The sequence below is a fragment of the Aegilops tauschii genome, chromosome 1 (assembly GCF_002575655.3).
Source record: "Aegilops tauschii subsp. strangulata cultivar AL8/78 chromosome 1, Aet v6.0, whole genome shotgun sequence".
Lineage (NCBI taxonomy): Eukaryota > Viridiplantae > Streptophyta > Magnoliopsida > Poales > Poaceae > Aegilops > Aegilops tauschii.
Genome location: NC_053035.3, coordinates 19,731,762 through 19,751,071, shown reverse-complemented (window position 1 = coordinate 19,751,071; position 19,310 = coordinate 19,731,762). Strand labels below are relative to the sequence as shown.

General features: G+C 47.2%; 2 protein-coding genes and 1 non-coding gene across 3 annotated transcripts; all 3 read left to right on the top strand.

The window, feature by feature from the left end:
* The first annotated feature begins 6,066 nt into the window (after positions 1–6,066).
* On the top strand, positions 6,067–9,460 carry LOC109751920 (outer envelope pore protein 16, chloroplastic). The gene is made up of 6 exons (XM_020310784.4): positions 6,067–6,367; positions 6,446–6,497; positions 6,792–6,823; positions 7,231–7,264; positions 7,474–7,541; positions 9,106–9,460. The coding sequence occupies exons 1-6, from the start codon at positions 6,146–6,148 to the stop codon at positions 9,244–9,246; spliced, it is 549 nt and encodes a 182-aa protein (XP_020166373.1). The 5' UTR covers positions 6,067–6,145; the 3' UTR covers positions 9,247–9,460.
* Positions 9,461–9,559: 99 nt separating this feature from the next.
* TRNAR-ACG (transfer RNA arginine (anticodon ACG)) lies at positions 9,560–9,632 on the top strand. Its single transcript has one exon. It is a non-coding gene; the product is annotated as a tRNA-Arg (tRNA).
* Positions 9,633–16,658: 7,026 nt separating this feature from the next.
* On the top strand, positions 16,659–17,526 carry LOC109751924 (metallothionein-like protein 2C). Its single transcript, XM_020310788.3, has 3 exons — positions 16,659–16,886; positions 16,984–17,058; positions 17,162–17,526. The coding sequence occupies exons 1-3, from the start codon at positions 16,822–16,824 to the stop codon at positions 17,262–17,264; spliced, it is 243 nt and encodes an 80-aa protein (XP_020166377.1). The 5' UTR covers positions 16,659–16,821; the 3' UTR covers positions 17,265–17,526.
* The last annotated feature ends 1,784 nt before the right edge of the window (positions 17,527–19,310 follow it).

The following is a 19,310-nucleotide window of genomic DNA, read 5'->3' as shown; positions in this document are numbered from 1 at the left end:
TGGTATTGATTATTTTTTTTCAACAAAGGGATGGTATTGATTTGGATTGTGAATGTTAATATATTTTTTATGTAAATTTGGTCAAAGTTTACAAAGTTTGACTTGAGACAAAGCTTGTGCCTCCTCCACCATGCTCTACTCCCACAAAGGCTATGGTGAAGAAATCTCCTCTAAGAAGTGTTAGAGTCATCAACGTCAGTGCAGAAGCCTCGGAGTTCTCTTTTCTCATGCCACTCCTAAAATCGATGTGATTCTAGGCATGGTTTGGTTGTCACCAGGCAAAACCATCAGTCCATTGTTCGTTTCCGTTCATATTCCTTGGCTTACTTGTTTGCTCTCAGTGCCTCTCTGTTGCTCGAAGATGTCTCGTTGGTTTGTGTTTTCGTTTTCGTCGATGTCTTTCCCGAAGAATTTCTTGGTGATGTCTTTTCGTCTCACCAATGTTTCTTCGTTATTCTCCCGCTTAATAAACTATGTCTTCACGGACTCTCTCGATGAGTTCGTGATTATCTACCTTGACGACATCCTCATATTCTCAATCCTCCGGTTAAATCAAAGCCTTTTCAGATCTTCCGTGATGCCTCTCTTCAAGGATTTGGCAGTCTCCTCATGCAAGAATGTTAAATTGTTGCTTTTATCTCTCGTCGATGGAGTCCTCCTAAGAAGAATTACCCGAAGCGCGATCTAGAACTAGCAATTATTGTCCATACTCTCATATCTTGTCGGTATCTTTTGCTTGACTGGCGTTATGAAATCTTCATCGGCAACAAGAGCCCCAATATATCTTTTCTCAATTTAATCTCAATCTTCGTCAAAGGCGTTGTATGGAAACTATCTCAGATTTTGATCTTGGTATCTTTCATACTCCATGCAAGGCAAATGTCGTCATTGATGCTCTCAGCCGCAAAGCTTTTTTGTAATAGTCTCATTCTTCAGTCGTCTCATGCGTTGTATGGTTCATCTTATCATGAATTCAAGAGGGATTTTATAGTTGAGCTTCATGCTATTTTGGACAGTACCTCTTACCCATTTTAATTTGTGGTGACTTTAATCTGGTTAGACAAGACTCTAATAAGAGTAGTGGTTTGATTAACCCTCTAATCACTTTTGTATTTAATGATTGGATAAACAGATGGTGGCTGCTAGAGCTTCCTATCTCTAATAGGAACTTTACCTGGTCCAATAATCAAATTGATCATATTTTTGCTACCATTGATAGAACTGGGATGCACATTTCCCTCTTTCTTCACTTGTAACTTTTTCAAGGGTGGGCAGTGATCATACTCCCCTGATGTTGGATACTGGGGCTAGAAAGATCAATAGCCCTAAAATGTTTAGGTTTGAGAAATGACAGTTATCTCAACTTGATTTTGTTCATTTAGTTCATGATGTGTGGACTTTTGTCTCTGACACTACCTCTTCTGTTGATAATTCGCAATGCAAAACTAATGTTCTTAGAAAGAAAATTAAAGGCTGGAGTATAAATATTGAGGCTGCCATTAAGAAGAAAAGGAAGGCCCTCCTTATGGAGTTTGATATGTTAGATGTCCTATCTGAATATAGCCCACTTTCTACTACACACTATGATAGAATGAAAGACATTAAGACTGAATTAAGTGAGATTTGGAAAAAAGAGGAGTGCCTTATGGCAGAGATCCAAAGATAGAAAAATTCTTGAGGAAGATCGTAATAATACTTACTTCCATTCTTTGGCTAATCATAGACACCGTAAAAACCACCTCTCAGAATTGAATGGATCTCAGGGCCCTGTTACCTCTACTTCTGACATGCTTAATGTTGCAACTACTTTTCACAAAGACCTTTTCTCTTTAGAACCAAAACCTGATATCCATCTGGATTCTACTTTCGGCAATGAGAATGATTTAGTGACTGTGGAAGACAATGCCTTACTGGGAAAACCCTTTTCCAAGGAAGAAATACTACCATTGATGGCCTCTTTTTTTATCAAACTCTCTGGCACTTGATCAAAGATTATTTTATGTGGTTGGTGATGGATTTTGAAGCTGGTACCTTAGTTTTTTATCGTTTAAATTTTACTACTATTACTTTAATCCCTAAAGTTCCCAATGCAAAAGATATGAAAAACCCCAGACCTATTAGTCTAAGTAATTGTGCAGTGAAAATTGTCTCTAAAGCTATGACCACTAGAGTCTCTCCTATTTGTGACAAATTCATATCTCCTAACCAGATTGCTTTTATCAACGGTAGATTCATTTTAGAAAGTGTGGTCAAGGTGCATGAAGTGATTCATAAGATTCATAGGACTGGCACCAATGACTTGGTCCCGAAACTAGACTATTAGAAAGCCTATGATAAAGTGAGTTGGGATTTCCTTGTGAATGCTCACTTCTAGAGGTTTTGCGCAAAAATGAATTAATTGGATTTGTAGTTCTCTGCATCAAAGCTCATTTTGTGCTAGGAATGACACTAATGGACCCCGTTTTGCTTGAGGGAAGGGCTTGAACAAGGTGACCCTCTTTCTCCATAGCTTTTTAAATCTGGTGGATGATGTATTTTCTAAATTGCTTGCTAAAGTTGTGAATAAAAAATTGATAGCTAGTCTTCTACGTCATGTGGTCTCTGGTGGCGTTGTCAGCCTTCAATATGTTGATGACACCATCCTTTTGTTAGAGGCTTCTACTGAATATGCTAGAAATTTGAAATGGGTCCTTGCTTGTTTTGACAAACCTTATGGATTAAAGATTAACATCCATAAGAGTGACCTCTACACCATACACGTGGATGAAGAGATGTCAAAAATGCTTTGCTCAGATTTTCGCTGTCAGATGGGGCATTTCCCCTTTAATACCCGGGAGTCCCTCTTCATTATATAAAACCGAGGAGGGAAAATCTCTAGCCTAATATTGATAGGATTATTACAAACACTGCTAGATGGTTGAGTAGGAATTTATCCTATAGGGGCAAGTTAATTTTGCTCACTACTTGTATTGATAGCATCCCTAGCTATTGATGTCTAATGATGAAATTTCCTAAATGGCCAATTGATGTCATCACCTCACAAATGTCCCACTTCTTCTGAGGGAATTTAGGGAGGAACATAAATATCATCTTCAAATTGAGGGCTTATCTCTATGAGAAAAGAGTTTGGTGGGATGGGTGTCCCCAATTTGAGAGATTTTAATATGGTCTTAGCCCAGATGGTCCGGTCGCGTCCGTTTGGGAGTAAACGGACACAAATCGTGGCCCAACGCGCACAGAAGCAAATGGACAAACATTCGTTTTTTGTCCACCGCCGACGTATTTCTGGCCCAAATTTGTGCCGTGTTTGCATCGAAACGGTCAGCACGGAGACGGGCTGGACTCTCCGTGCTGGACGCGCGCCTTTGTCCTCCCCTAGCCCGCCCGTCGGGGACACAACACGCCCACTTTCCCTCTCATTCGCAAAACCCCCTGCGCTCCCCCTCCCCTCCCTCCTCCATGGCTGGCGCCCCGAAGAACCCGCAACCGGTGACCCGGCCGCCACCACCGTCCGTCCCGCGCCAAAGAGGAAGAAGAATCCGTGGTCAGAGCTCACGCCAGTGGAGGTCCCGCGCCTCGACATTGAATCGGCCAAGATGAGGGCCCAGCGGACTATTGCGGCGGAGTAGAAAGCCGCTGCCAACTTCACCGCCAAGACCGCGGTTGCGCAGCAGGCTGCGCAGCACAAGGCCGTCGTCGACCACAACGAGGCCATCGTCGCCAAGGCCACACAGGCAGCGACGACGTAGGCCCACGTCATGCTAGGGTTGTACCACTCGACCGACCATTCTCTGCGCCGCCGCCATGGCCGCGGCAAGCACAGATTCGTCGGTTGTTCGCCCTCCGCAGTACCATTCGTCGAGCTCCTCCATAACATCGGAGACGCCCGATTTTCGTCCACTGCGGCAGCATGCTCAGACCCTGTTCTCCACGTCGCCGGACAGCAGCGTGATCGCGTCGGCCACCTTCGGCGCCACGTCTGTCATCGACCTCAATGTCACGCCTGGGTGCAGTGCGCTGGCAAGTCGTCCATCAAGATGCAAAGGAAGCAGCCCCAGTCGATTCCTACGGCCCAGCTTGTTGGGTGCACGGCCAACGTATCGAGGAAAACGACGAGACGCCGCACCATAGCCCTACCAAACGGACAAAATCCGGACAAAACAGACGTCTGTTTAGCGTGGTGCGTTGGAGTTGGCCTTACTTGCTTCGTGGAGCAAAAGGTTCTTTGATGAGAGGGAAAGTGATTGGAAGAAACTTGTACGTTTTAATTTCTTTAGTGGTTCGTTGTTTTAAATATGTTGTTAACAAACCTAGTTTACTTTTGGCCAAACCTGGGAATGGTTCTCCATTCTGGAAAAGCATTGTAATCTGTGTGCAAAAGTTCTCTACAAATGGGTCCCTGGAATGGGGATAATGTGGCTTATCTTCTTGCTCTGTAAGAGTGACCTCTACACCATACACGTGGATGAAGAGATGTCAAAAATGCTTTGCTCAGATTTTTGCTGTCAGATGGGGCATTTCCCCTTTAATACCTGGGAGTCCCTCTTCATTATATAAAACCGAGGAGGGAAAATCTCTAGCCTATTATTGATAGGATTATTACAAACACTGCTAGATGGTTGAGTAGGAATTTATCCTATAGGGGCAAGTTAATTTTGCTCACTACTTGTATTGATAGCATCCCTAGCTATTGATGTCTAATGATGAAATTTCCTAAATGGCCAATTGATGCCATCACCTCACAAATGTCCCACTTCTTCTGAGGGAATTTAGGGAGGAACATAAATATCATCTTGCAAATTGAGGGCTTATCTCTATGAGAAAAGAGTTTGGTGGGATGGGTGTCCCCAATCTGAGAGATTTTAATATGGTCTTAGCCTAGATGGTCCGGTCGCGTCCGTTTGGGAGTAAACGGACACAAATCGTGGCCCAACGTGCACAGAAGCAAACGGATAAACATTCATTTTTTGTCCGCCGCCGACGTATTTCTGGCCCAAATTTGGGCCGTGTTTGCATCGAAACGGTCAACACGGAGACGGGCTGGACGCGCGCCTTTGTCCTCCCCTAGCCTGCCCGTCGGGGACACAACGCGCCCACTTTCCCTCTCATTCGCAAAACCCCTGCGCTCCCCCTCCCCTCCCTCCTCCATGGCTGGCGCCCCGAAGAACCCGCAACCGGTGACCCGGCCGCCACCACCGTCCGTCCCGCGCCAAAGAAGAAGAAGAATCCGTGGTCGGAGCTCACGCCAGCGGAGGTCCCGCGGCTCGACATTGAATCGGCCAAGATGAGGGCCCAGCGGACTATTGCGGCGGAGTAGAAAGCCGCTGCCAACTTCACCGCCAAGACCACGGTTGCGCAGCAGGCTGCGCAGCACAAGGCCGTCGTCGACCACAACGAGGCCATCGTCGCCAAGGCCACACAGGCAGCGACGACGTAGGCCCACGTCATGCTAGGGTTGTACCACTCGACCGACCATTCTCTGCGCCGCCGCCATGGCCGCGGCAAGCACAGATTCGTCGGTAGATCACCCACCGCAGTACCATTCGTCGAGCTCCTCCATAACATCGGAGACGCCCGATTTTCGTCCACTGCGGCAGCATGCTCAGACCCTGTTCTCCACGTCGCCGGACAGCAGCGTGATCGCGCCGGCCACCTTCGGCGCCACGTCTGTCATCGACCTCAATGTCACGCCTAAGTGTAGTGCGCTGGCAAGTCGTCCATCAAGATGCAAAGGAAGCAGCCCCGGTCGATTCCTACGGCTCAGCCTGCTTGACGAAATGCCAATCCCGACGCCGGCGGCCAACGACCCTGACTACAAATGATGCGTCCGCGTGTTGGGTGCACGGCCAACGTATCGAGGAAAACGACGAGACGCCGCACCATAGCCCTACCAAACGGACAAAATCCGGACAAAACAGACGTCTGTTTAGCGTGGTGCGTTGGAGTTGGCCTTACTTGCTTTGTGAAGCAAAAGGTTGTTTGATGAGAGGGAAAGTGATTGGAAGAAACTTGTACGTTTTAATTTCTTTAGTGGTTCGTTGTTTTAAATATGTTGTCAACAAACCTAGTTTACTTTTGGCCAAACCTGGGAATGGTTCTCCATTCTGGAAAAGCATTGTAATCTGTGTGCAAAAGTTCTCTACAAATGGGTCCCTGGAATGGGGATAATGTGGCTTATCTTCTTGCTCTGTATCTGTGTGCCAGAGTGCTAGACGAGAGAGAGAGAGGGAGGGACATCGGCCGAGAAGGTTCCGGAAGGATGCCTCGCGCGGGGTTGTCGGCGGGGTCGAGCAAGGTGGACGTGGCCATCGACCTCGGGAACCCGCTGCTCAACCGCACCGTCGACGGCTTCCTCAAGATCGGCGCCGTACGCACCCCCTTCCTCCCTCCTCTTTCATCCAATGTCTGTATATTGCAATGTGTCTGATCCAATGTATGCGTGCAGGTCGGCGCCTGCAGGGTGGCCGCCGAGGACGCCTTCGACTGCCTCCAAAGTGGTAACCACGCAGCCCATCTCTGATTTCTTCCGCCCCACAGATTCGTCCGGTTTCTTTCCTTTTGCGCTCAGAAAATCGCCTAGCTTGGGCGACGGTGTAGGGTAATTGATAGATCCATTCCCTGAGAAAATCAAGGATTTTTTTTTCTTCTTTTCTGAATGATGAAGGTAGAAACGCCCAGATTTTAGTTTGAACCAAATGTTTTTCACAGCATACAGTGGGACATAGTACATCAGTTTCTGTTGGTGCTGTGCAGACAAATGTGACATCAAATTATCTTCTTTTGCTTTGCAGGGAGTGTCTCGAAGCACAAGCTTGAGAAGACAGTAAGTACTGATTTCCACTGCGTTTGTTTTTCTCGCACTTAATTGTCCCGAGTCTTGCCACTATCTGAATGGCAAAACAACTAGAGATATCAGTACGTATTACACTAGTATATATGATGGTAGTGGCCTGATAGGCAGATGATATTATTCTACGTTGGAACTGACTAAATGTTCAGCAGTTCAGACTGGTTCAATATGGTTGCCTTGAACATACCTTCGTAGGATAAATAGAGAAAAAACAGCTGAACCAGAAGTCTAATGCCTTGAACCACTACTTATGCATAATTGCTCTCTACTTGTGGATTAGTGAAAAGTCAATGGCCTTGTTTCTGCACATGCGTTAAGTTAACTATCTATCTATCTATCATCTACAGTGCACTAATATGGTATTCTGGTCGTTTATGCAGCTGGAAAAAATGTGCAAGGAGGGCGCATATTGGGGTAACTAAGTACTCCCTCTGTAAACTAATGTAAGAGCGTTTAGATCACTATTTTAGTGATCTAAATGCTCTTATATTAGTTTACAGAGGGAGTAGAAGAGTATTACTCTGTTGTTTTATTTTGCTCAAACGAATGCATCGGCATCAATCGTTCATCCGTTCTTCTTATGTTCGCTGACAAATTTGGATGCTTCTTCTATTAATCTGCAGGTGCTGTTGCTGGAGTGTATGTAGGCATGGAGTATGGAGTGGAAAGGGTCCGCGGAGAGTATGACTGGGTAATGATTCTCTGAAAATGGATCTTTCATCCTTCTTGCACTTACCTGAACCTTAGGTGAAGGAATATCTATCTACATGGAGTATTTAACAAAAAACTACCACAATTCGTGAAACCGTGCCTAAAAACTACCACTTTACAAATTTGTGCGAAAAACTACCACTTTTGTTCTAATCTTTGCCTAAAAACTACCAAGTCAGAAAAGTGGCCGATTCAGATTGTTTAAGCGTGATTATAACATGCTGGGCCCACCCGTCGGGGCTGAAAAAGTCAACCCCGTTACTTTGACCGTTAGCATGTGGGGCCCACATGTCAGTTCTTTCTTCTTCCTCTAAAATTCACTATCTTCCTCTAAAATTCCCCATGGAGATCTCCAGTGGCTTTCAATGGCAGACGAATTGAGCTAGCTAGCTCTAATAGCCAGGCTCCAATCGACTTTTGCTTCGGACGAATCGAGCTAGCTAGCTCCAATTTCCTCGATGTAAAATCGCGGCCGAACATGCAGCCGGGCGGGAAGGGCGGAAGGACCAGCCGCAGAACTCCCGGCCTTGGCCATGGCACAGTCGTCGCAGATGACCACGGACCCGTCCGCCGTCACGACCCAGGACAGCTTGGCCGGAGGCGCGAATGCCAGCTTCGAGCACGGCGGCAGCCATGGCCAGGTCGCGGAGGCCAGCGCGTAGCCATGGCCAGCTCACCCGGAATGGAAGCTCGCGCGGAGGCCAGCTTCGAGCGCGGCGGTCGCCGGCGAGCTCGCCCAGCGACGCGGAGTCCAGCCAGCGCGGCGGCTCGCTTGCTCGGCGGTGCGGCGGCAGCTCGCCCATAGCCGGCCCGGCGACACTACGCATACAAAGTGTTTGTAGAAACGTCCCAGTGAACACATGGGTCCCATCTGTCATAACGGTCAACATAACGGTCGACCTAGCGGGGTTGACTATTATTATCATGTCAATGCTTACATGTGGGCCAGCCCTGTCATAATCACGCTTAAACGAGTCGAATCGGCCACATTTCTGACTTGGTAGTTTTTAGGCAAAGATTAGAACAAAAGTGGTAGTTTTCCGCACAAATTTGTAAAGTGGTAGTTTGTAGGCACGGTTTCACGAATTGTGGTAGTTTTTTGGTAAATACTCATCTACATGACTGCCTCTGCCCATTTTACGATGTAGATCATTTCTTTAGTTGACTAAGATTCTTGGCTAATTAGTGTATGAGAAGAACCAGTCAGATTCCTGGCATCTTATAAATCATGATGCTAGTTTTTACTTCTGTCTCCATGTAACTCTAATACTGTGCTAGCAGGTTAGATATCACACCCTGTCGTAAGCAATATTATTGTTGGCATGTTTTGAGTCAGTCTTAAGAATATCTATTAAACCCTCTCTTTTCCGGTACTACTCCTGTAGAAAAAAGCATTGGTTGGAGGCCACTCGATACTATCTGCTCACAAACAATATTATCTGCCCACATGATATCTAGATCCTTATCTTTAGTTGACTAAGATCCTTATTTTCAGTCAGTCTTGATAATATTATTAATCTCTCCCTTTTTCGGTACTCCTGCAGAAAAATGCGTTGATTGGAGGCATCGCAAGCGGCGCCCTGATCTCTGCTGCTAGCAACAACAAAGGGAACAAGATCGCCAAGGATGCCATCACCGGAGGTGCCATCGCAACCGCCATCGAGTTCATCAACTACCTCACCTAGCTGTGTGACCATATGCATGGCAATGTTTTTTTTATCAGCAAGACGAATAAGAACTTCTTGACTGAAGCCGCCGCCCCCCCCCCCCCCCCCCCCCCTCTGTGCTAATAATTGGAGCCGTTTCCTCCAATGTTCTTCCCTTTTTGGTTGCCCGCGTTCTCATGTCCATGTTGTGAACAGTTTATTTTCCTGTGAAGAAATCCTTTGTGCTGGCCTATTTTGTTAGCATAGTTTTTCAAAGCCCTCAGTAACGGCACCGTGGTTAGGTCAGTTGTATCTAACTAAGTAAGCTCAACGTTCGATGCAATCAATCAAGGACTCCGTGGCCCAATGGATAAGGCGCTGGTCTACGAAACCAGAGATTCTGGGTTCGATCCCCAGCGGAGTCGCTTCTTTTTTCACTCCTCCCTCCGTCCCAGGTAGTCCCATTATTTTTTGTTCAGAAATGTTTATGTCCTCATTACCGTATATATTATGAACAGCCTGAAACTAAATGATAATGTTAAATTTTGCTTGTTTTGTACTCCCTTTGTCGCTTGTTTTGATCAAATTTTATATGCAGACGAAAAAGAAACGGAGGGAGTATAAACAACCTTTTTTTTCTATGGGAAAAACAACCTGAAACTAATATTTTCGGTCAGGTTCTACCTATCTCTCTCATTCTATCATATCTCTAGTTCTATCCTGGGTGGCTGGCTATATACCCTGAAAACCCTTCCTCAATATATCATGCATTTTTCATTGCCGCCACTTCGCGATCCGAGGCGATCTTCATTTTCAGCCATGATCTGGTACTCCGCCGAGGGGAATTTTGTCTTCATCTTCATCAACATCAACCATCGCGTTCCAATATGAGTTATGAGTAGTCCACCACTATACTACGGATTTATGGCAGTAGCCAACATGTATCTCTCCCGTTTTTGGCTCCCTTCAAGATCTTAAACAACTTGAAACTAATATTTTGGGAGAAATGGTTTTATCTATCTTTCTCGTTCTATCCCGGGCAGCTCGCTATGATGAGTGATATTTTTACGCTTATCACACCATTGTTTAAACCGGATAATTTTTGGTATTTCTGAGAAAATCACTCTGACATTGCCACTAATGAATATTGAATAATGGATGCGAGATATCGTGAAATTCTTTGTTTAATTTGTTTCCATGGGAAAAGAGCCTAAACATGAAGATAAATCATCACAATGAAGGAAATAAGGAAAATGAAGAATGAATGGAAGGAATTGGAGACGCTGCCAAAGTCAACAGAACGCAAGACGACTCTGGTACCAACGGTCGTACCAGATGCCTGGAGCTTTAGGAGATCCAACCCTTCAACATTTATAAAGGGGTCAACCCAGAATTTCAACAGGATGGCGAGGAGAGCACTGTTCACGAAAAAGAAGCCATCTTCCAACCTAGTCGCAACCATTTTTAATCTCATCTCCGTAGCCAACACCATCACCGCAGATACTTATAATGGGCTAAGTTGGGACACCCCTGCAGGGTATTATCTTTCGAAAGCCGTGCCCGCCGTTATGTGGCAGATGGGAATTTGTTAATATCCGGTTGTAGAGAACTTGACACTTGACTTAATTAAAACGCATCAACCGCGTGTGTAGCCGTGATGGTCTCTTCTCGGCGGAGTCCGGGAAGTGAACACGGTTTCTGGGTTATGTTTGACGTAAGTAGGAGTTCAGGATCACTTCTTGATCATTGCTAGCTTCACGACCGTTCCGTTGCTCCTCTTCTCGCTCTTATTTGCGTATGTTAGCCACCATACATTGCTTAGTCGCTGCTGCAACCTCACCACTTATCCTTTCCTTACCCTTTAAGCTTTGCTAGTCTTGATACCCATGGTTATGGGATTGCCGAGTCCTCGTGGCTCACAGTTTACTACAACAATAGTTGCAGGTACAGGTTTTGTGATGATCATGACGCGAGAGCGATGTTTCTTGTTTTGGAGTTCTTCTTCTGCTTCTTCTTCGATCAGGGGATACGTTCCAGGTCGGCAGCCTGGGCTAGCAGGGTGGATGTCGTATGAGTTTCTGTTTGTATTTCATCCATAGTCGGATGTTGATCTTATGTATGATGTATCGGTGTATTCTTGGGGCGTTTGTGCCTTTTGTATGTTCTCTCCATCTATTATGTAATGTTGATGTAATGATATCCACCTTGCAAAAGCGTCTTCAAGATGCGCTTCTATCCTTGGTGGGACCTTCGAGTTTCCTTTAGGATAGGGTCGCATCTTGGGCGTGACAGGTTTGTAGTGGGTTATCAACTTTATTGTGTGTATAATACCGTGTTATTTGCACACAAAGTATCGGGAATATGTTTTTTAGCAACCCCCTCCCTTCGTGGTTTACCTAAGTATCAGGTATGCAGTGCTTCTATTACCATGATATTCACGCAAACGTTATCGAGGTTACATTTCCCAACAAATTTTCCCCGGGGTCCAAATTATCATGGTGTTTGTACCTAAGTTATCATGTATATGATGCGTTATTACCATGATGTTTATACAAAAAGTTACCGGGGTACATTTTTGTTAACTTTTTTCCTTCAAGTCAAAGTTATCATGGTGTTTGTGCCTAAGTTATCAGGGTTGCCATGCAGAAATTACCGTGTTGTTTACCGATGTATGTTTCAACCCAAAAAAATCCCTCATGTGAAGTTGCCATGATATTTACAACGAGACTACATGGGCAAGGTATACAACCCGTTGGTATATGGGAGACTACAAGACAACTTAAGAAAAACAAAAAACACAAGAAGAAAAATGTTTTTTTGGCTCATATGAAAGTGAAAAAAAGGTTAACTATCATATTTCAACTTATTGGTCAACAATCAAGACATGGTGTGTTGGTTAGTACATTGTTGCTGCCCCGACAGGGTCGTGGGTCTGAGTCCCACTTTAGATGATTACTTCTTCTTTTAGTCAACAACTTCCCTCTAGGTCGAAAAATTATCACACTTTGACTGAGTAAGTTATCGATATGTATATTACCATGTTATGTGTACAAAATTTACCAGGTATGTTTTCAACAACTTTTTTTCCTCCGAATCAAAAGTTATCGCGGTGTTTGTACGTAAGTTATCAGCTCCATGTGTGCAAATTATCATGTGGTTACACAGAAGTTATCGGTGGTATGTTTTTCAACAACCCTCTACTTTTTTGTGTCAAAAGTTACCGAGGTGGTCGTACAAAGGTTATCAGCTCCGCTGCATGTAAATTACCAGGGTTTGAAAATTAGATTTCTTGATACTAGTAATATTTTTAGTTTTTTTGTATTAAAAAGGATAGTGTTCATATAAAATGTATGCATAAGCGACTTAGTTGGCTAGAAATTCAGGTTCGAATACTATGCACCATGCACACACGCGAGATTGTTTTTTGCTCTTCTGGCCGGTGATCAAAGGTACAAAAAGGAAACTGAACAAAATTTAGTTACAAAACCGCGATAGCCCAGTTGGTTATTGAGTCGTGAACTTACCTATAGGTTGCAAGTTCGAATCTCAGCTTCTACACTTTTTTTTTGGAAAAGGGAAACATATGCAAGGAGTGGTCGAAAAAAAGAAAACTGCTGGAAGAAAAGGAAACTGAGAAATTGAATAGAAAAAGGAAACGAAGTTACATGCGCAGACTAATTAATGGGCGCTGATAGGCGCCGGCGCACCGGCCGAACAGTTGAGCCGGTCATCGCGCGATCGTCCGATTCAGCATATTTGACCCGTTCGATCTGGGTCTCACAACAGAAAAAAAAAGTTGCATCGTGCTTCGCTTTCGATCTCGGTTCCTCCTTCCTCGTGGGAACGCAGCGCTGCCGCCGCGGTTGGGCCGGTCATCGCGCGATCGTCCGATTCAGCATATTTGACCCGTTCGATCTGGGTCTCACAACAGAAAAAAAAAGTTGCATCGTGCTTCGCTTTCGATCTCGGTTCCTCCTTCCTCGTGGGAACGCAGCGCTGCCGCCGCGGCCTGTAGCAGGCGCTCGCGTCTCGCCGGTCCCCGCCCTTGCCGTCGGTCGCCGCCCCTCGCCGCCGGTTGCCGCCCCTCACCGTCGTCGTCGTCTCCTGTGTTTCTCGCTGACTCTGGAGCCATGCATGGATGTAGCAAAAAGCTCCGCTGGTCGTAGCAAAACGCGAAGGCGGTTGCAACAAAAAATGTCGGTTCCAGCAAAAAAACCTCAGCAGCAGAAAACCATGGCTCGGAGCCAACAGCGGTAGTAGCAAATCTTTGTGTTAGTTCCAGCAAAACAAAAACAGTGGAACCAAAAATGCAAAAATGGGGCCTTTGTGGAAGGATGTTCTAGCAAAATCAAAGACACCGATGGTAGCAAAAATTGAAACTGGTTGCAGCAAATTAAAACACCATTTGTAGAAGTAGCAAAATTGGGCGTTCTTCCAGCAAAAAGCGAATGCGACAGTTGTAGCAAAAATTAAAGCTGGCTCCAGCAAATCAAAACACCGGTTGTAGCAAAATGCAAAAAATGGCGTCGGTGCTAGCAAACCAAAGTGCCGATGGTAGCAAAAATTAGTGCTGGTTCCAGCACCGCCATGAGCCGGTTCCAGCAATGGGCGTCGTTGAAGTCGAACCACCGGTGGGCTCTCCTGTCCACGGCGCCGAAGGCTTCTCCCGTCCACAACACCGGTCGATGCCCCGTCGTAGCACCGGTGCTGAAGCTTCGCGGCAGTTGCCGTTGGACGGTCGTCGCAGCCCCGCCTGCTTGTGGCAGCTCTGGCGGCTTGAGGTGAAAGGAGAGGGAGAGGTGGGGAGCGCCGATGGTGAGGGAGGCGGAGGAAGGAGAGGGAGAGGTGGGCAGCACCGATGGGGAGGGAAGGTGGAGGAAGGAGAAGGAGTGGTGGGTAGCCGCGGTGGGGAATTGTGGCCAGAACGCTCTAGATCGAAGGAAGAAGATAAGGGAAAGGGGCAGAGCGGTGCGGGGCCCCACGAGACGCGGGTGCGTCCGACATAATTTTCAGCCGGCGCACCGGCTATAAACACTTACCCTAATTAATCGCCGAAATAAAAGGAAACGGCCGAAAAAAAGGAAACTGCCGCCCGCGATGTGTAGCAGCGGGCGCTCGATGCCCCCATCGCACGGAGATCGCGTCGTTCGGATCTGTACGCAAATACCGAACGTTTTGTCGTTAGATTTATCCTTTATTTTATTTTATCTTTTGCAGGGAAGTATGTATGGTGGATTTGGTTACAAGATGGAAGGAGGAGGGAACAGTTCGTCCTTGCCAGGGTGCTCCAGGTTCAGTTCGCGGGGTGATCTTCAGATGCCCAACTCCTTTCCCCAGCCAGCCCTATAAACGTCATTAGGAAGTTATCCAGACCGTTGCTTGCACATCGGACGGCTGGCTTCCTATGCGCGTGCCGACCGAGCGTCTCGGGGTCGGGGGTTCAGTTTCTGCCTCCTCTGTTCTGTTGGACTCTGCTCTTCAGCCTAAACATGCTCTGCTTCAGCTCTCTTCACCGCTGCATATAGGAGATGAGACATACTAGTATGGCCCAGTTCTTTATGCCAGAATCTGGGGATTCTCCCAAAATCCGACCCCTACCCAGCTTCTCCCAGAATCTTTGAGCCCCATTTGTTTTACAATTCTATCTAGTTAGGGTCTAATTAGACAGGATTGTAAAACAAATGGGGCTCAAAGATTCTGGGAGAAGCTGGGTAGGGGTCGGATTCTGGCAAAAGAACTGGGCCTATATAATAAACAGAAATGGCACCAATAATTATGAAGTGTGTGCTGCTGAGTCAGACCAAGCAAGGGGGTGAGATCAACTGTACAGTACGTGTTGGTGTTGGTGTTGGAGGCGATTCGCCTCACACTGTTCCAAATATCTACTCTACCACCCCGGAGTAGCAGTTGCGTGATGCTCCATCGAAGGCAATAATTGTGATGTGTACTAATAGTAGGAGTACAGTTTCCTTCCCGCGAGCAACTTGAGACGATGGGCATGGGACAGTGCTTGCCCGTGAGCCGTCCTCCTCCCTTCCTTTCTCTCACCTCTGCACTCGTCCAAAGCTTTTCTCTACCAGCAATGGCGTACGTTTTGATTCCACAGGCAACCCCCCGGCGAGTGGCGTGCAGCGTCCACTTGTCATATCAAAAGTAAAATGTTCGGTAGGAGCAAGTGGAGCGAGCGAGAGAGAGAGCAAGCGGCTCACGAGGCCGTCGGCAGCGGTGAACGAACGGCAGCAAATATCGCTGCTGGCAAACCAAATGAGCAGCGGGAAAGCAGACGAGACGCTGTTGCTGACAAGTGTTGTCCGCCTCTGCCTGCGATGCTCTGGCCTGTAGAAACTGTTGGAAGTGAGTGACATGATCTGATGATATAGACGACTAGGCTGGCACAGTGAAAGCCTTTGCGCGTGAGTGAATTATTGGCGCTTCAATGAGTGAGCGAGCGAGCGAGCCTTCCTGTGTTTAACCACTGTAGCTCTGCATGCCCAACCTGTCTGCTTATCTCCAGCTCCATCTGATCCAAACGTATTAGAGGCAGATCCCGTTTACCCGTGCCAAAAAAACTCGGTTTAAGGCATACTGCAAAACGATTTTTCGTATTTTTATGGCATGACTTTTGTTCCGGCAGAATAAATCCCGTAAAATATTTTATGGCACTGATAAATTCCATAAATATTTCTTGTCGGTGACAGCGCCGCCGTGGAGCAAGACGAGGACCACGGGGACGGAGACGACGAGCGGCTAGCTCGCGGTGGCGATAGCTGCAGCAATAGCTCACGAGCGACGGTAGCAGCGTGCGTGCGTGAGCTCTCGGACGGCGGTGCGGTGAGTTTTGGCCGGAATCGAGCTTGGGAAATCATGGCGCCGGCTGCAAGGAAAGCGGTTGGGGTTGAAATTTTCCTCCCGCCAAAGAAAAGGGATCCTATAAAACATGACAAAATCCCATAGATATAGAGAAATTGGGCTCGCTGGTGAGGGATCCTATAAAACATGGCGAAATCCCATAGATACAGAGAAATCGGGCTCGCGGATGAGGGATCTCACGAAAAGAATATTGCACAGTCAAATTTGAAGTATCTGTTCAAGCCGGATTTACGAGATGGATCCCGTAGCCCAACGGTTATTATAGCGGACGGTCCGGTTCGAGAGATCCGCGAGAGATGCTCTCGGTACTACTCGGTGCGTGCCGCTCGTGCTACTGATGTAGGGTGGCGCTCATCGTGCGTGCATGTTAGTGTGGCGTCGATCGAGTGCGCTCAGCGGCCGTCTACGTCTATTTCCAGTGGTATTTCTCTCGCACTTTATTTACCTATACAGTGATGGAATCGGAGGCGGGCAGAAAGAGAAGGCGCATGCGTACCGCCGGCGTCTACTGCTGCTACGACGTCGACCGACGTTGATGATGATTCCTCTTCCCGATTAAAGTTGGCGCGGTGGGGCAGCGCGCGCTCCCCGCCATCCTTTGCCGCCCCGCGCCCGGCCTATTTATAGGCCCCCTCCTCGCCTTCTTCCTCCTCACCAAGCAAGCACACCAGCCTCCTCAGTCCTCACAGCATCCTCTCAGTCCTTAGCTTCCTTCCCTCGCCGCCACCCACCAAGGAAAGGAGGATGTCTTGCTGCGGCGGCAACTGCGGGTGCGGCGCCGGCTGCAAGTGCGGCAACGGCTGCGGCGGGTACGTGCTGTGCTGTGCTGTGCTACGTACAGAAGGACGCCTGAGCTAAACTAACGTTTCAGAGTAGGTACTGATTTGCATGTGTGCGTTTACGTAGGTGCAAGATGTTCCCCGACGTGGAGGCCACCGCCGGCGCCGCCGCCATGGTCATGCCCACCGCCTCCCACAAGGGGTACGTATCGCGCCAACTAATTAACCGCGCTTGTTCAACTGAGAACATGCATATGGATCTCTGACTGACTGGTGGATGGACTGGCCTGACTCTGCTTGTGCAGGAGCTCCGGCGGGTTCGAGACGGCCGGGGAGACCGGCGGCTGCGACTGCACCACCTGCAAGTGCGGCACCGCGTGCGGCTGCTCCTGCTGCAGCTGCAACTGAGCCGGCGCCCAGGAGGCCGGCCGGCAGAGGCGAGCACGAGGATGAGGAGGACAAGCAAGCAAGCACCATCACCACCAGTTCACCACCACCCAGCGTATCATCACCAGCCGCCGCATGCGCTCGCGCGCGCGCGCGCTGAATAAAATAAAACCACCGTTCGTGTTCCGTAGTTCTGTATGCCCCTGTCGCGTGTGTTCGACCAGTACTGTCCTTCCTCATGCCTCCACTTCTAATGAATATATGGCGCCTCAACTTTGAATGATCTTTGTCTCTGTTCTCCAACTGTTTCTCAATCTGAACGCCTCTGCTAAGAACTTAATTACTGATCACTACGCAAGTTAAGGAAACTGCTGGCAAAAGAATGTGCAAATAAACAGGAAATGGAAAATCAGTTAGCTCCTCTGATCCAGCGATCCTGATCGATACGAATGTACAAACGAACGGATCTGGTTTGTGGGAGGAGTTCTTGCATGTTAATTGTTGGCTACCTGGAGATCGATCTCTTCGCTTGTTCAACCTTGATGAACTCTGAATGAACGGCAAGAACGAACGGATTGCATGCAGAAGAGATGAGGAGAGAACGCTGTGCCGAACAGCCGGTTGTGTACAGTTGCGATGCACGACGATCATGATCATGGTGGTGAGTAGGCGCTAGGAGCTAGGAGTGCATGCAGTGCGGTGAGGTGAGGACAAGTTAGCTGAGTCAGCGACGATTGGGATAAGGACATGGGCACGGGCGGTGGCGAGGGCGACGCCTCTCTAGCTAGGCCGAGGTACGTAGAGGTCACATGCAGTGTCGCACTCGCACGCCTACCTAACTCAGAGAACAAACAAAACACCAACGGAAAGTCCTTTTGAGAGAGCTTTCTTTCCTTCCTAATCATCCGACGGACGGACGTGCACGAGCACCACGGCCTCCCTCGACCCATCGATTGTTGTGCAGAATTTCTTTCTTGACAAACCCTTTTGTTTTCGGTAATGTTACCCGGCTGACGTTCGCCTGGAGGAGGGTGGCAAGCGAACACCGACGACAGTTTAAGCTGTGAAGAAATATCAAACGACAGCACGGAAAATGCCTTCTCTCGAGAAACTGCCGTGTCGCTCTGAAGAAACCGCCATCCCTGCACAACTAAAAATGCCATCTAGAATGTTCGCAAATGCCACCCTCCCCGACGAATGCTTGTCAGTTTTGAGCGTTCTTTGTTTTTCCCAACCGCTTCTTCTTCTTCTTCTTCTTCTTCTCCCTCTCAAAATAAGTGTCTCAGCTGTACTATAATTTTACACTAAAATTAGTATAAAGTTGAGACACTTATGTTGGGATGGAGGGAGTATCAAGTAAGTAGGTCAGAGCCTGAGAGGTCACATTTAGATACATTATAACCGAGCACTTTTCTAACCCTCTCAAGTAATCAGCGATTTAGGCCGTCAGATCCCATCTCTAAGTCGTTTGCTATGTGACCTCCGGACAGCTAATTACTTCACGTGGATTGCTATGTCTCTAATGACTTCCGGACAGCTAACCGAGCACTTTTATGACCGAGCATTTTTTTGGAAATTCTTCAGCTGATAATCTCTAATGACTTCCGGACAGCTAATTACTTCACGTGGATTGCTATGTCTTATCGTTTCATGTTTTGTCATCTACAGTATGTTTTTACGATTGCTCACATAACATGTTTTGGTGTTATTCATAACTTGGTGCTATTTGCTGCTGTATTTGACAGGTTAATTAGAACAGTATAGTAAAATGCACACGCAAAAAAAATATGCAGCCGTACTGTTCTAGAAGTGGGGGTGAAGCCTCAATATGTTCTGCTTTTATCCATAAATGAGCAAAGCTCAATAATCTTGCGGACATTTCTACATATGTATGTTGTGGATTTTCAAGACAGGTACAGGCTTTGAATCATTCCAAGCATCAGGTGAGTTTCATTCTAGAATAGTATTTCGAACAGAATATGAATCAAGCTGCAAGGAACTTCACTTCAAGAGATCTCGGATCCATGCCTAAAACTGAAACTTATCAGTTCTTGACAAACTAATGGT